This window comes from Trichechus manatus, unplaced genomic scaffold (genome assembly GCF_000243295.1).
Source record: "Trichechus manatus latirostris isolate Lorelei unplaced genomic scaffold, TriManLat1.0 scaffold00009, whole genome shotgun sequence".
NCBI lineage: Eukaryota > Metazoa > Chordata > Mammalia > Sirenia > Trichechidae > Trichechus > Trichechus manatus.
This window is the reverse complement of record NW_004443945.1, coordinates 14,484,987-14,499,901: the sequence shown is the minus strand read 5'-3', so window position 1 is coordinate 14,499,901 and position 14,915 is coordinate 14,484,987. Positions and strand designations below refer to the sequence as shown.

General features: G+C 35.9%; 1 protein-coding gene across 8 annotated transcripts in view; it reads left to right on the top strand.

The window, feature by feature from the left end:
- Positions 1-14,915, top strand: part of RIMS2 (regulating synaptic membrane exocytosis 2) — a 647,068-nt gene that overhangs the window by 93,513 nt on the left and 538,640 nt on the right. For 2 of the 8 annotated variants that reach the window (XM_023725993.1, XM_023726010.1), the window contains exons 2-3: positions 3,883-3,915; positions 4,316-4,402. The exons of the other annotated variants lie outside the window; for them this stretch is intronic. In XM_023725993.1, the coding sequence (XP_023581761.1) occupies positions 3,883-3,915; positions 4,316-4,402 (120 nt within the window). The remainder of the gene's footprint in view (positions 1-3,882; positions 3,916-4,315; positions 4,403-14,915) is intronic. 8 annotated transcript variants of the gene reach the window in all.

Sequence of the window (14,915 nt, the reverse complement as noted above, 5' to 3'; positions counted from 1 at the left end):
TACATTTTTCTCCAGCTCTGTCCAGGACCCTCTATTGTGATCCCTGTCAGAGCAGTCAGTGGTGGTAGCCGGGCACCATCTAGTTGTGCTGGATTCAGTCTGGTGGAGGCTGTGGTAGTTGTGGTCCATTAGTCCTTTGGACAAATCTTTCCCTTGTGTCTTTGGTTTTCTTCATTCTCCCTTGCTCCAGATGACTCCCATATTTCTTGCCTTATCTACTGGTTTTGGTTTTCTCATTATTTGAAAGCTTTCTCTAGGTACTACTGTTTTCAGTATGGATATAGAAATAGAATTTACTTCTTCATTTTCCAAGATTATTTTCCTGGATATAGAATTATAGCTTGTTGGTTTTTTTTCTTCCATCACTTCAAAGATACTGTTCTGTCGTCTTCTGGCTTGCATTTTTCCTGATACGAAGTCTGTGGTAATATTAATTTTTGTTCCTTTTTTTTTCCTATGACTGATTTTAAGATTTTTCTTTTTATCATTGGTTTTTCAGCAATATTGTTATGTATTACTGTACCCATTGAGTGAATTTAAAATTTTTTATCTTGTATTTTTCCATCTCTAGAAGTTCCATTTAGTTCTTTCTTACATTGTCTATTTCTCTCCTTATATGTTTATATTTTCCTTTATATTTTGAGCATATTCATAATAGTTTTTAAAAAGCTTTTGTCTGCTAATTCCATTATTTGTGTCTATAAAAACAGTGTGAGAGCAGAGTCTGACATCCTCTCTCTTCACAAGGGGGAAGGAGAATCAACCAAGATCAACAGCCCAAGGCTGATTTTTGTCAGGTGGAGGTCAGACCTATCTCCTCTCTTCACCATCTTTACCAATTCTGACACCAGCTGTCCCTCCCATTGCACTTTCTCCTTCTCTGCTGGGTTTGAATGCATTGCAATGGCCGCACAGAACTCACAAACAATACTCACAATTAGAGGTTTATTGGGGAAGTAACAGGTGACAATTCAGGTTCAGGAACACTCAGGATACAGTTCTTCCATCAGGACAGCTTCTTACCAGCCATGGTTGCAGGCAGGCTCTCCCTAGCCCTCAGCCTCTGCCCTGCTCAGGGGAAAGTGTTACAGAGCTCTTCTAGCTCTGCCGATAAGTACCCAGAAGCACCCTGCTCCGCCAGTAAGCTTCAGCCCAAAAATGCTCAGCTCTAGCTCTGTGGGTCGGCAAACCTAGCTCCACCAAGTGCCTGGAAGCACCCTACTCCTCCAGCAAGCCTCCTGCCCAAAGGCACTCAGCTTTGTTGCTCCGTGGGCCAGGAAGCCCACTGCACTCTCTCCTGCCAGTTTCTCCTGCTAGTCTCTCCTGCCACTGTTTCTCTGCACCGCGTCTCACTGTCTTCAGTGTAACAGCTGTCTCTCTGTCTTCTGGGTCCAGGAGCTTCTCAGCACAGAGATGCTGGGTACAAAGGATGCGCTTTTCCTTGGCGGTGGTGGGATTCTCTTCATGCTCTGGAATTGGCTGTCTTTTAATCCTAGTAGGATGGCAAAACTGACCAGTCCTCTTGGTGGACCACAATTCTGTTATCTGCACAGTCCCACTCAATCACTTGTTAGGAGACCATGGCAAGAAGGCCACACAAAAGCTACCCATCACACCACACTCATTTCTGTGTCCGTTTGTAGTGATTGATTTTCCCCTTTGTTATAGCTCACATATTTTACCTTATCATGTGTTTTTATGCTCTATTATGGCAGATTTAGTATATGCCTTACTTTTGTGTTAGTTTAATCCTACTCCTAAAGTGTGACCCATTTGGGATCTCTAATAAGTGTCCCCAACGTTGAACAAAGACACTCTACTCTGTCTAGTTTGAACATCTGTCAGTATTGTGTGAGTTCATCTTACAGCTCTGAGTTTGATTCTTTGCTTGGCCTTGTGCTGTGTCACAGTATGCACATGTGGCTTAATATTCAAGAACATACTCAAGAGTCTGTTGCAGGGTTTTGACGCTCTTTCTGCATAGCTGTCTCCTGTCTAGTACTCCGCCCTTCAAATTCCATTCTCTCCTGTGCTCTGCTTAGTATTTCCTTCCCTGCATTGTTCCCAGGAAATTAACTGCTTCCATGCAGAGGGCTCACGTAGATTGTCTCCCTTATCTCAAGACTCACAGTCAGCCAAATGTGTGAAAACAATTGTGTCATAAATTTTGGCCAGTTTTTTGTTGTGTATGGTAGGTGGGCAAGTCTGGTTCCAGTTAATTTCATCATGGCTGGTAGTGAAAGTTCTTTATGAACATTCTTGTACACATGTCTTTTGGTGGTTATTATTTACTGAGTTCTCTTGGGGGTGAGTGTAATTGCTGGGTCATATTGTAAGTTTTAGTTGTTGTAGCTTTATAATATGCTTTAATAAATGTTTGGGTAAGACTGTCTTTGGTATTATTTCATTTCAGAATTATTTTGGATGTTCTCTTTGAGGTAAAATTTACAGTCAACTTATCATGTTTCTTATCCCTGTCCCCAATTTCCTTTTCCCCCCAGTTCTCCTGGAATTGTATTAAAATCTAGAATAACTTGCTGGAACTGAAATATTTAAAGTGTTGAATAATTCCATTAGGAACTAACGTTATATCTTTGCATTTATGCTGATGTAGGAAGTCAGTAGACCATAATTATTAGGAGCAGAAATCTGTAATCAAATTGCCTGAATTTCAGTCCTTGCTCTTATTTCTTAATTTGTACTTGAATGCGTACTTAACATGTCTAAATTTTAGTTTTACTACACGTAACCAGATCAGAAAAACTGTTGCCATCGAGTCGATTCTGACTCATAGCGAGCTTATAGGACATCGTAGAACTGCACCATAAGGTTTCTAAGGTTATAATACTTATTCACACTGTCCCAGGCTCCCCTTAACTTCCTGAAAATTGTGAAAGCAAACAATATACACTAATAGGTATTAGTGTTTTAATTTTACTAAAGCAATGTAGTTAATAATACTAATTATTAATAATAATAATACTAATCTGTAAGGTGACCCAATAAGAGTGATGCATGAGTTGGGAGGATTTTTTAGTTAGGGATAGCTAATTGTTCCCATCCTACCCACCACAGATTGACTGCCTACTTCTCAATCAATTTCTAACCATGAATTTACAGATTTTGGTAATATAAAAATTAATTTCTTCTCAGATTATCAAGAGAAGGATTTTTTTCTGTACACTGTTTTGGACAAGGTGCTGTTGAACTCTGCAGAACTGAAAGTGAAACACTGAGTTGATTATAGTTTAAATGCATTTTCAGTCCATTTTATTTGTATGAATAATTTAATTTAAATTATAAATGTTTTAATTTAGTATAATTAATAATTTAGTAGTTATTTTAATAGTTATTTTTAGATTTATTGGATACATAATCCCCCCAATTTCTTTTTCTGCCTATTTAAGCACTAAATAAATTCATTTATAAGGCTTTTCTATACATTTATAAAAACCTATGTTTTATTTAAAATACTTATGCCTTTATTTCAATATATGTTCAGGAAGAAATAAAAAAAATAAAAAGGAAATCTACTTAACTTCAGTAAATTAAATGTGACTGTACTGCATATGATACTTTAACAATTGGTTTAAAAGCTTCACTGTCAATAAAAATATGCAGAAAACTTGAGGACTATTAAATCATGGCTTTAAAACAGCAATACAGTTTTACTATTAGTCCTCTTTGTTAAGAACAAATGATTCAACTTCTCTTTTTTTGTTTCAAATTAATTGAAATGTGTAATTCCAATATATGATGAAGCACTAAGCTTTTCTATGTAACAAACCTCATTTTTCATGTCCGGGTCATATGACCACAAATCTGTAGATAGAAATTTTTTCCTAGTATATTGCACTCAGTTGTGCAAACTTATCTTTTTAGGGTCAAAGAAGAGCACAAACCACAACTGACACAGTAAGTAAATTTATTAAGAGTGCAGTAGGCTTGACTTCTCTGTACCTTTGCCACATTCTGCTTTCTGCACCTTTGATGGTATTAGCTTACACTAATACTGAATAAGCTGCAGCTAGTGTGTCTTCTGCTTTCTGACTCTCTGGCTTGTAAGAGAGCTGCCTGCAGCTTCTTACTTCATCCACACAGTGACTGGATGTAGTTTTTTGCTGCCTGCCTGTGGACTGGTTAAGTGTTAAATCTTAATTTCTCTACATTCTTACTGCCTGGATAATTGGAGCTCACATTTTCATTGGCTGTAGCTTTTGTGCCTGTGTATTTTTATTATTATGGATAAGAAAACATTTGACCTACATTGTTATTCATTTGGTTATTCAGTCACATTATTTGCTTATTTAAACAGGTGGTTTCCCTTTAGTGGGATCACTGAACTGGTAAATAACGTTCTTCAGCCCCAGCAAAAACAACAAAATGAAAAGGAGCCCCAGACGTAAGTAAGCTGATCTGTATAGATTAAATTATTATCTCTGATAGTATAGCATACTGGAGGGTATGTATTAAAATCCAGCCCTTGCAATAGAATGCCCTCAGAAAAATTGTTAGATTTGAGTTTGGTACTTTCGTCTTTAATTATCCCACGGAAATCTAAAAAGGAAGCAAGGATAATTTGTGGAGAAGTAATAAAGAGTTAATCCTCCCCTAAATTTTAGTACATGTAGTGTAAACCATATTTACCCAGTAAAATATCTTTCTCCAATAATGCAATATGTTCCATAATGTATTTCTTTGAAAAATAATTCCAGAAGATGTGAAGTAGTGCTAACCATCCAAACTCAGTCTTTGCACAAATACTTTTGGAAAAGTTGAGTTAAAAACCACTAAGCAGGTTTCTGTATTGTAATGAGAGCATACACTGTTTACTCAACTTTTATTATGACTACTGAATCCTGTTTTCACTGAGCATTTCATTAGGTTATAAAACATAATTTGAGAAATGCAGCAGTTCATTCATACATTGTCCTGAAGCATTAAAAATAAAGTGTTGATTCCATTTGTTTTGGTTGTTAGCAGATTTAAAAAATTCTTTAAAAAGTAAATTTGCTTACATCTGCATCTTTTTAACTTTGTACAAGTGATTTTTTTTTTTTAGATTGTTGAGGCAGAAGTAAGTAACTCTGAGAATATGAAATAGTCTGCATATATTTAAATTCCAGTCTCCCTATGATGAATGACACCATATCAGAAATGCTCTTACCATTTACCCTCTGTGCCTCTTGTAAGTAGTAGTTATGTCTGTGGAAAAGACGATTTGATTGTAGGAATGGGCTGTTAGAAAAGTGATGTAAACTTTAGGAGAGAATGAGAATGAATACTAGGGGCTCTAAGATGAAATACTCATAAGAACATTGACATATTGTCTGTAATGCAAATGTTTTTTTGTTTTGTGCTATTGATGAGGGTAATCACCTCATCCATTTTGTGTTACTTTGTATGCATTTTATTTTATATTTTGTTAATGTTTCAGCTTCAACTGAAGTAAAACTATCTTGTGATGTACTACTCCTAATACTTGATATGTAGCTCTAAAATTGGAACTTGTGCTATATTTAAGCTGGTTGAACTCAAGGCCTGTGTTTCTCTCGTCTAATGTTTTTTCTCTGGCATCTAGCAAAATACCTAATACATAGTAAGAATTCAATAAATATTTCTTCATGACTGATTTTGCATAGGCTATCCTTTTTTATATAAGAAAAAATACTTTGACATAAGGAGTAAAATTAAATTTTAATAAACCCTTTTCCAACCAGCAATCTTTGTATTAAAATGGCACACAATGTCTTTATTTAGCTGAGTTTTCTCTAAGGCAGTGAAAGCTAACATAGAATAAAATAGTAAAATCAATAGCAAAACATAATTATATGTAACATTGCCTCAATTTTAAATGACTTCAGTTATGTATCTTGTGAATGAGTTTTAGAAAAATAATCAAGATTACATCATGTAGTAGATTGCAATGGTCATTAAAATGACATATTTTGTGAATAGCTTTAAATTATTGCAATAAAGTGACAACTGGTTGGCATAAACAAAGATCAAGAAATAGCTTTAATTCAATAATAAATGTAATTCAGTCTGCTTTGAATTTTGGATTAGAAGATGATAGATAAAAAGACTTTTGGATGTTTTAAAAATTAATTCTGGATTAATGGCTATTTTTTCCATTAAAGCTTCTCTGACAACGAATTCATTCTTGTTGTTATGTGCTATATGCAGTTTTAAAAATTTAAAATTAATAGAGAACGTTTGTCTTCTTCATCTTACATTCTTGTTACACTGAAGATTTCTGGTCTATAATTTTCGAGGAGCTTTCCTTTCTCTTTCTGAACCACAGACCAGAGTTATTTCTGAAATCCTCTCTTCTAATTCATCTCCTTCAGAGTTCTAAGACTTCTTCTCTCTGGTCATCTCATTTGCTTCTCTTTTTGACTACAATTTGAGGGGGATGATGTCTTATCTGCCTACCTTCTATTTATTTGTTTATAAAATTATTTCTGAAAACTAAATTCCAGGTATTCATTTTAAGTTATAAATGTTATAAAGTAAGAATTGTGTTTCTTTATATTCTTTAAACATTCTCATATTAGAATAAGTAAATATTTTATTATATAGCTAATAGTAAAAATGTATTTCTTGAACAGTAATTCCATTTTCATCAATTTATCCAGCTCCCATTTTGTGATTGTCCAAAGCTATAATAATCTAAGCTGCTTTAGGTCTGTATTTTTGAAGTTTGTCTGTTTCACATAGTTCTTTAGCATATTCATTTTGGTAACTCTATGAAGTCTATATTAAAATCCCAGCTTGACAGATGTAGACACTGATACTCAGGCTAAATAACTTGCCAACAGTTTCATGTAGCTAATAGGTAATGAAGCCAGGGCTAGGACCATGTCTAAAGGTAAATCTCCTCCCTGCCCCCAACATAGATTTCCCTGAAATACTGAGTTGTTCTTACTCATTAAAAATGCCTCAGCTGAGTTTTAAATAAGGCACACATTAATTGATTACCTAGTGTTATGGATTGAATTGTGTCCCCGCAAAATGTGTGTCAACTTGGCTAGTCCATGATTCTCAGTATTGTATGATTGTCCACCATTTTGTCATCTGATGTGATTTTACTATGTGTTGTAAATCCTAACCTCTATGATGTTAACGAGGCAGGATTAGAGGCAGTTATGTTTATGAGGCAGGACTCCATCTATAGAATTAGTTTGTATTTTGAGTCAGTCTCTTCTGAGATGTAAAAGAGAGACTCAAGCAGAGAGGAGAAGGACTTCATGCCACCAAGAAAGAAGTTCTGGGAGCAGAGTGTGTTCTTTGCACCTGGGGTCCCTGTGTGAGAAGTTTCCAAACCAGGGGAAGATTGATGAAAAGGACCTTCCCCCAGAACTGACAAAGAGAGAAAGCCTTCCCAGAGCTGGAGCCCTAAATTCAGACTTTGATCCTCCTAAACTGTGAGAGAATAAATTTCTGTTTGTTAAAGCCATCCACTTGTAATATGTCTGTTATAGCAGCACTAGATAACTAAGACACTTAGTATGTGTCAGATGCTGCGCTGGAAAAAGATAAATGGTTCCAGATAGATACTGTACATAAAAATAATTACAATATAATATATTATTCAGAAGTACCACGTAAGAGTGAATGTTTAGCTCTGCACACTGGGAATCAGCGTTACTGAAGTCTAAACAAGGTCTTGCATGCTAAAAAACAGGGTAAGTGAAAAAAAAAAGATAATTTATACTCCAGCTGATGGAACAACATGTGCAAAGGTGTGAAAGAGCATGATGTGCTTGGGGAACTGCAGGAGAGCATTATGATTCTAGTGTAAATGCTAGAGGAGGATGGATTAGAGTAGCCATGGATTATGCTGTAGAGGGAAAACAAAAAAAAAAAGAAAACAAGCAAACTGAAAAAAAAAACCCATTGCCATTGAGTCCATTCCAACTCCTAGCAACCCTGTAGGACAGAGTAGAACTGCCCCATAGGGTGTCCAAGGAGCAGCTGGTGGATTTGAACTGCCAACCTTTGGTTAGCAGCTATAGAGCAAAACAGGGTTCAAATCATGAAGAATTTTGTATGCTAGTAGTTCTTAGAATCACCTAAGAGCTTCTTAAAAATTCAGATTCTTGGGTCCCAGCTTTAGAAGTTTAAATTCATTAAGTTTGGGGTGAATTCAGATTCTCTATGTTATTAAAAATAAACAAATAAATAAAGCCTTCTAGGTGATTGTGATGATTAGCCAGATTTGGGAATTAGTGCAAGATATCCTGCAATCAAAAGTTGTGATTTATATGCAGCTTTTTAAAGTAGCATTCTTTTGGGTATTTACATATATTACTTATTATTATCTACTCTGATATCTTAGTAGTTAGTAAGATAAATAGCAGTTGTGTTACTACATCATGCAATAGTTAAAGGCTTACAGAAACTACACCAATTGGAGATTAAGCACAATTAAGTTCATTCAAACTGTAAAAAATGTAAATAATGTGATCAGAGTTTTCCTTTTACTGTTTTTTTCTATGACGAGCTTATGGTCTTTTACCCAGGCAGAAGTGGCTAAAAGTGTTTTACTCCCTTATGTCTTTTTGAAAGAGATATTTTATTTTGGTTAGGCAGAAGGCAGTTGGTGAAATATTTATAATGGGCTTAAAGTGCTTCTTCTATATCTTACCTTTTTCTTTTGTTTTCCCAGAATTGAATTTGTTAAATACTTTTCTTCAAGAACCAAATTTCAGAGAAGCAATGAAACACATTTTCCCTTAAAGTCAGAGAGGGGTATCTACATATTGACCAGGAAACATTCCCTAGTGTCAGTAATAAACAAGTGTACTTTTTAACTTATTTTTAATCTCAGTCTCTAACATCAAGATTATTTCATTTTTTGAATGGAATAATCATTTCCGTTCCAAAGATTCTGTATCTAGTGATTATATGAAAGTTCTAAAAAATTTTTAAGAAATTGACCTTCTGAGTTTAATTGCCTTTCAGGTATTGGTTATGATGACATCATAAAATAGAGATGTAAAATTATTTATATTAAATATATGTATTAAAGGTGAAGAATTAATATTAAGTAAAGAACTTCATGTGACTTTTGATAGTCTTCCAATTGTGTGTGTGTGTATGCAACAGTAACAAATAGTTTTGAAGAAATATTGTTTAGCCTAAACAGTGAACCAAATATATGATTTAATTTGAAATAGTTTTGTAATATTTCTCACCATTGTTTTACTGATTTCTATAACCTGTGATGTCATATAAACTAAGCTGGATATGAGATGATATGGGAAAATAATTCTTAGCCTGGAATTCAAGGCATTCTCCCCCAAGCTGCTTTTCCAGCTTCTTCTACTACATTTTTCTTCCTCCTCCTTCCCCTATGCACACCTTATGCGAAATGAAAATACTTTCAATATCCTGAATTCTCTGTCTGCTTTCATGCTTTGCACACAAAATATGTTAGGCTGGGATTCATTCTTCATTTTCTGCCTATCATAATTTTGCATATCCTTCAAGGCCAAGATGTACACGATGTTGAAAAACTGAAAAATGTGCTTCTTCTATGAAGTCATTCCAACACCATTCACAATTAATGCCTCTTCCTTATGCTCCAGTACCAGTTTTTCTTATATATTTGTTTAGTATATGTTTCATTTTTCTTCATATTATAGTTTGTTTACATGTTGATTTTATGTCTACAAATGTCGATATATGTCTATCTTTTCTTACTAATGATAAGCACTGGGTCACATTCAGCTTTATGTTATATTTTTGCTCCATCACCTATTAAATAATACATGTGCAATACATGTTTATTTATTCATCAGTAATTCAAATGTTCAGTAAATATTTATTGAGAACATGCCATAGGCCACACACTATGCTACATATTGGGGATAAAACTGCAGAAACAGACGAAATAATCCCCATAGATTATGTATTCTAATTAGAGAGGTAGATATTAATCAAGTAATTATATAAATGAATATAAAGCTGCAACTGTAGTAAGTCCAATATACTATGGTGCTTTGAAAATATTTAATGGAGGGATTTTGACCTAGTCAAGGATAACGAATACCTTCCCAAGGAAGTAGTGTTGAGTACAGTGAGAATAATGAGGAGTTATGGAGGTGAAGAGTGGAAAGTGTCATGGTTATATTAGCTTCATGAAATTGTTGGAGAACTGGGTTTTGCTTTTTTCTGAAAAAACATATAGAACTTGGGACTATCTTGTAGAAGTCTTTAATCTGTTTTTTCAATGGATCCCTTTGACAGTCTGTTGAAGCCTATAGACTATTCCTCAAAATAATGTTTTTAAATGCATAAAGTATAATGTAAACAATTACAAAGGGAATCAATTAAATTAAAATACAGACCTATCCGTGGACCTGTTGGGGGTGAATCATAGGTTAAGGTGTAAAAATTTAAGTTAAAAAACTTACCTGTAAAGCCGTATAGGTCTATTACTGGTTTTTTTTTGGTGGATCTTCAGTAAATAAAGAGACTCACTATGTTTATGGGTGCAAAGACTCAACATTGTAAAGATGTCAATTCTCCTAAAACTATTCTATAAGTGTATTGCAGTTCCAATAAAAACTTTACCAAGATTTTCGAGGAAACTGGATAAAAAAATTAGAATATTTATATGGAAGGAAGAAATTTTACAATAGTAAAACAGTTTTCAAAAAGAAGAGTAAAAGAAGGACCCATTTACCAGACATCAAAATAAATTACAAAGCCAGAGTAGTAAATATTCTGGAATATACGAATAGTTGTTTTTCTTTTAACTGAAATTATCCCTCTAATAAAAGGAAGTTAATCTAATTTTTTGAGTCCTTTTGAAATCTTCCTTATTATGAGAAGCCACCCTTAGTTTCTTTATTTTGAACTACAAACTAGTGCTTGGAGAAGACACAATAACTTGAAATGACCTCAAATAATTCTAGTTTTGGATACCTATAGTAGTTACCTGATAGAATTTATGAAAAAGGAGATATAAAATTTAACATCAATCTAGGAATTCCCGGGGCTGTGGCCTTACAATCACAAGTTTTGAAAGTTGTAGTAAGCAAACCTTTGCAAAATTACTTTAAAAGTAGTAATGGAAGCAGTTAGCTCTTAGAGATTATGAAAATATACCCATAAGATGAAGGGACAAACAACAATAATAACAACAATAAACTGTGTGACTGGGGGTAAAATTTCCAGGAACAGCTGTAAACATGGACTGAAAAGTTCAGTTATCTCAAAGAACTCAGAAGTGAAGAATATTGACTTTGGAGAATGCTGAGTTCAATGAGTCACTTTAGTAATGATGGAGATATTGATGTAGAAGATACAATGAAAATTTTGAGTAAAGTAGCTTTATGAAATAAGTGGGAAAAAACAATATTTGTAAATTGATGTATTATATATGTCTTTAAAATATTTATTTGTAGTACAGGTTTTAAATTATTGTGAATATATCTTTGACTCTTTCATCTACGTTGAGCAGCTACAAACTATGGCCCATAGTCCAAATCTAGCTTGCTGCCTGTTTTAAAACGTTTCGTTGGAAGCAAACAAAGAAACCCATTGCTGTTGAGTTAATTCCAACTCTTAGCGAAACAGTCAAGCTCAATTATTTACATATTGTCTATGACTGCTCTCGTGTCCCAGCAGCAGATTTGAGTAGTTGTGACAGAGATCCTATGGCTCACAACGCATAAAGTATTTTCTGCCTGGCACTTAACAGAAAAAGTTTGATAAACTTTGCTCTACATTGTCAGAAGTTTATATTTTCAAATTTATATATTTAAGATCTTTTGGACCTTTTATTGTATTTGAACTTTGGTTATGATCAGTGTTGTCCTGGAGTAGGAACAAACACAAAAACCAATGAAACAGGGAGGCAGGGCCAAGATGGTGGAATAGTCAGACACTTCCGGTTGTCCGTTTTACAACAAAGACCTGGAAAAACAAGTTAATTGATTATATATGACAATCTAGGTGCCCTGAACATCAAAGGCAAAATTGAGAAATTGGACTGAGTGGAAGGGGGAGGGAGAGACAGTTCGGAAGCAGCAAGGAGTTGCCAGACCTGACTTGGCGAGAGCCTGAGCCCTTCATGCTTGATCAGCTCGTGGTGCACAGTGAGGCAGGCAAGCAGCAGCATTCGGAAGGAGTTTTCCACATCGGGAGAGACCCAGCGGCAGAGAGTCTACTTGGCCATCCAGAACCAGTGAGAAGCAGCTGTCGATTGGCGAAAGATAAATACTTGCATCTGGCCTGCTGTGCAGATCAAAGACACCTCCCTTAGGGAGAAACCTCTCTCCCATTTACCTCCCCACTCCCTGCTCTGCACTGGGTCTGGGACCAGCTTCAGCAATTGCCGAGTCCCCTGGGCCGGAAGTAGGACCCATCATGCTCCCTGAGCCATTCTCCCAGCCTTAGAGAGTGAACAAATTAACAAATGGGAAAAAATAATCTGCTGGCAACCCTAAGCCAGGAATTCAGGGTAGGCACAGCTCCTTTGCCTAGACACAGGCATAAGGGATCCATGGACTTTGAGTGCCTTTACCTCTACATAGACTTATGTAGGCCCATTTCAACAGTGTAGACCCTCATTACCGCAGTATGACAGGGTATATACCAGAAGTCTTATTTCAACTGTTGCAGCTGTGAAGTGGTAGGTTCATGACATTTGACACTGCTCTGTCCATTAAGCAGGGTCTTCACCTACCCACATCAGGGGCCTGAGGATTGGTGGTTCCACTCATGCCACCTAGCCACCTGCGATAGGGGCCCAAGAATAAGAGGTGCCCCCCAGTCCTTAAAGCCAACAGCATTGGTGCCCATAGTCTGGCTGCAAAACCCACCAATCTATGCACCGTAGGGAACAGGGACATGCTTTCTTTCTGGACACTCGAGGGTGGCTGTCGGCCCTTTGCCTTGCTCAGCCTGTGTCCCCCTGCTGCAGCCAGATGCGTGTGCCTACACCAATCATCCATGCCTGCCTAGAACTGTAGGTGAGAGCCTGCACCACACACTTGGTGGCTGACTACCTGGACACCTGAGCTGAATCTATACAGGAAGAGTGGGCGGACTCCTGGGCTCACATACTTAGTGGCAGGTCTGGCCACCTGGGGGCAGGACATTGGTAATTCATGGGTGCTGGTGATCAGGTGAGCTCACATGAGCAGCCTCTCTGGGCATAGCAAAATGAAACAAGAACCTAGGACACAGTAAGCAAAGATAAAATAAATAACTTATTGATGGCTAGACGACAACAGTCAATATCAAGTCACATAAAGAGACAGACCATGATGGCTTCAGCAAGCTCCCAAAATAAGGAATCTAGAAATTTTCCAGAGGAAGAAAATTGTTTGGAATTACTAGAGGCAGAATACAAAAGATTAATATACAGAATTCTTCAAGAGATCAGGAAGGAAATTAATCAAAATGCAGAATAGGCAATAGAGGAACTTAAAAAGATTAGAGAAGACCATAATGACAAATTTAACAGGCTACCAGAATCCATAGAGAGACAGCAATCAGAAATCCAGAAGATTAAAATTTCAGAAGTAGACAACTCAATAGAAAGTTAGAGGAGCAGATTTGAGGCAATGGAAGTCAGAATTGGTGAGACTGAAGATAAAGCACTTGGCACCAACTTATTTGAGGAAAAATCAGATAAAAAGATTTAAAAAAATGAAGAAACTCTAAGAATTATGTGGGATTCTATCAAGAGGAATAATCTATAAGTGATTGGAGTACCAGAACGGGGGGATAACAGAAAATACAGAGAGAATTGTTGAAGATTTGTTGGCAGAAAACTTCCCTGATATCGTGAAAGATGAGAAGATATCTATTCAAGATCCTCATCGAACCCCACATAAGGTAGATCCCAAAAGAAAGTCACCAAGACGTGTTATAATCATAATTGCCAAAACCAAAGCTAAAGAGAGAATTTTAAGAGCTGCTAGGGATAAATGAGAAGTCATCTACAAAAGAGAGTCAATAAGACTAAGCTCGGACTACTCAGCAGGAACCATGCGGGCAAGAAAGCAATGGCATGACATATATAAAGCCTTAAGGAAAAAAACTGCCAGCTAAGAATTACATATCCAGCAAAACTGTCTCTCAAATGTGATGGCAAAATTAGGGCATTTCCAGATAAACCAAAGTTAAGGGAATTTGCAAAAACCAAACCAGAATTACAAGAAATACTAAAGGGAGTCCTCCGGTTAGAAAATCAGTAACATCAGATAACAACCCAGGACTAGAACACAGGACAGAGCAACCAGCTATCAAACCAGATAGGGAAGTCACAAAAATAAGTCAAAGCTAAAAACACTGAGAATGGGGAAAAAGATGTCAATATGTAAAAGATGACAACATTAAAACAAAAAAGAGGGACTGAAAAATGTAAACATAGATTTTTCATGTGGAGAGGAAGTCAAGGCAATATAAAGACATAAAAGACTGATATAAACTTAGAAAAATAGGGGTAAATATTATGGTAACCACAAAGGAAACTAACAATCCTACGAGTCAAAATAAAAAACTAGAAATATATAAAGACTCAGCAAATACAGAATCAACAAAAATGAAAAAGATGAAAAGAAAATACATAAAGAAAAACGACTCAGCACAGAAAATTAAGTGGAACAAAGAAACTGTAAACAACACACAAAAAAAGACATCAAAATGACAGCACTAAACTCATACCTATCAATAATTACGCTGAACGTAAATGGACTAACTGCACCAATAAAGAGACAGAGAGTGGCAGATTGGATTAAAAAAACCATCCGTCTATATGCTGCTTACAAGAGACACACCTTAAATGTAAAGACACAAACAAACTAAAACCCAAAGGATGGAAAAAATATATCAAGCAAACAACACTCAAAAAAGAGCAGGAGTGGCAATATTAATCTCTGACAAAATAGACT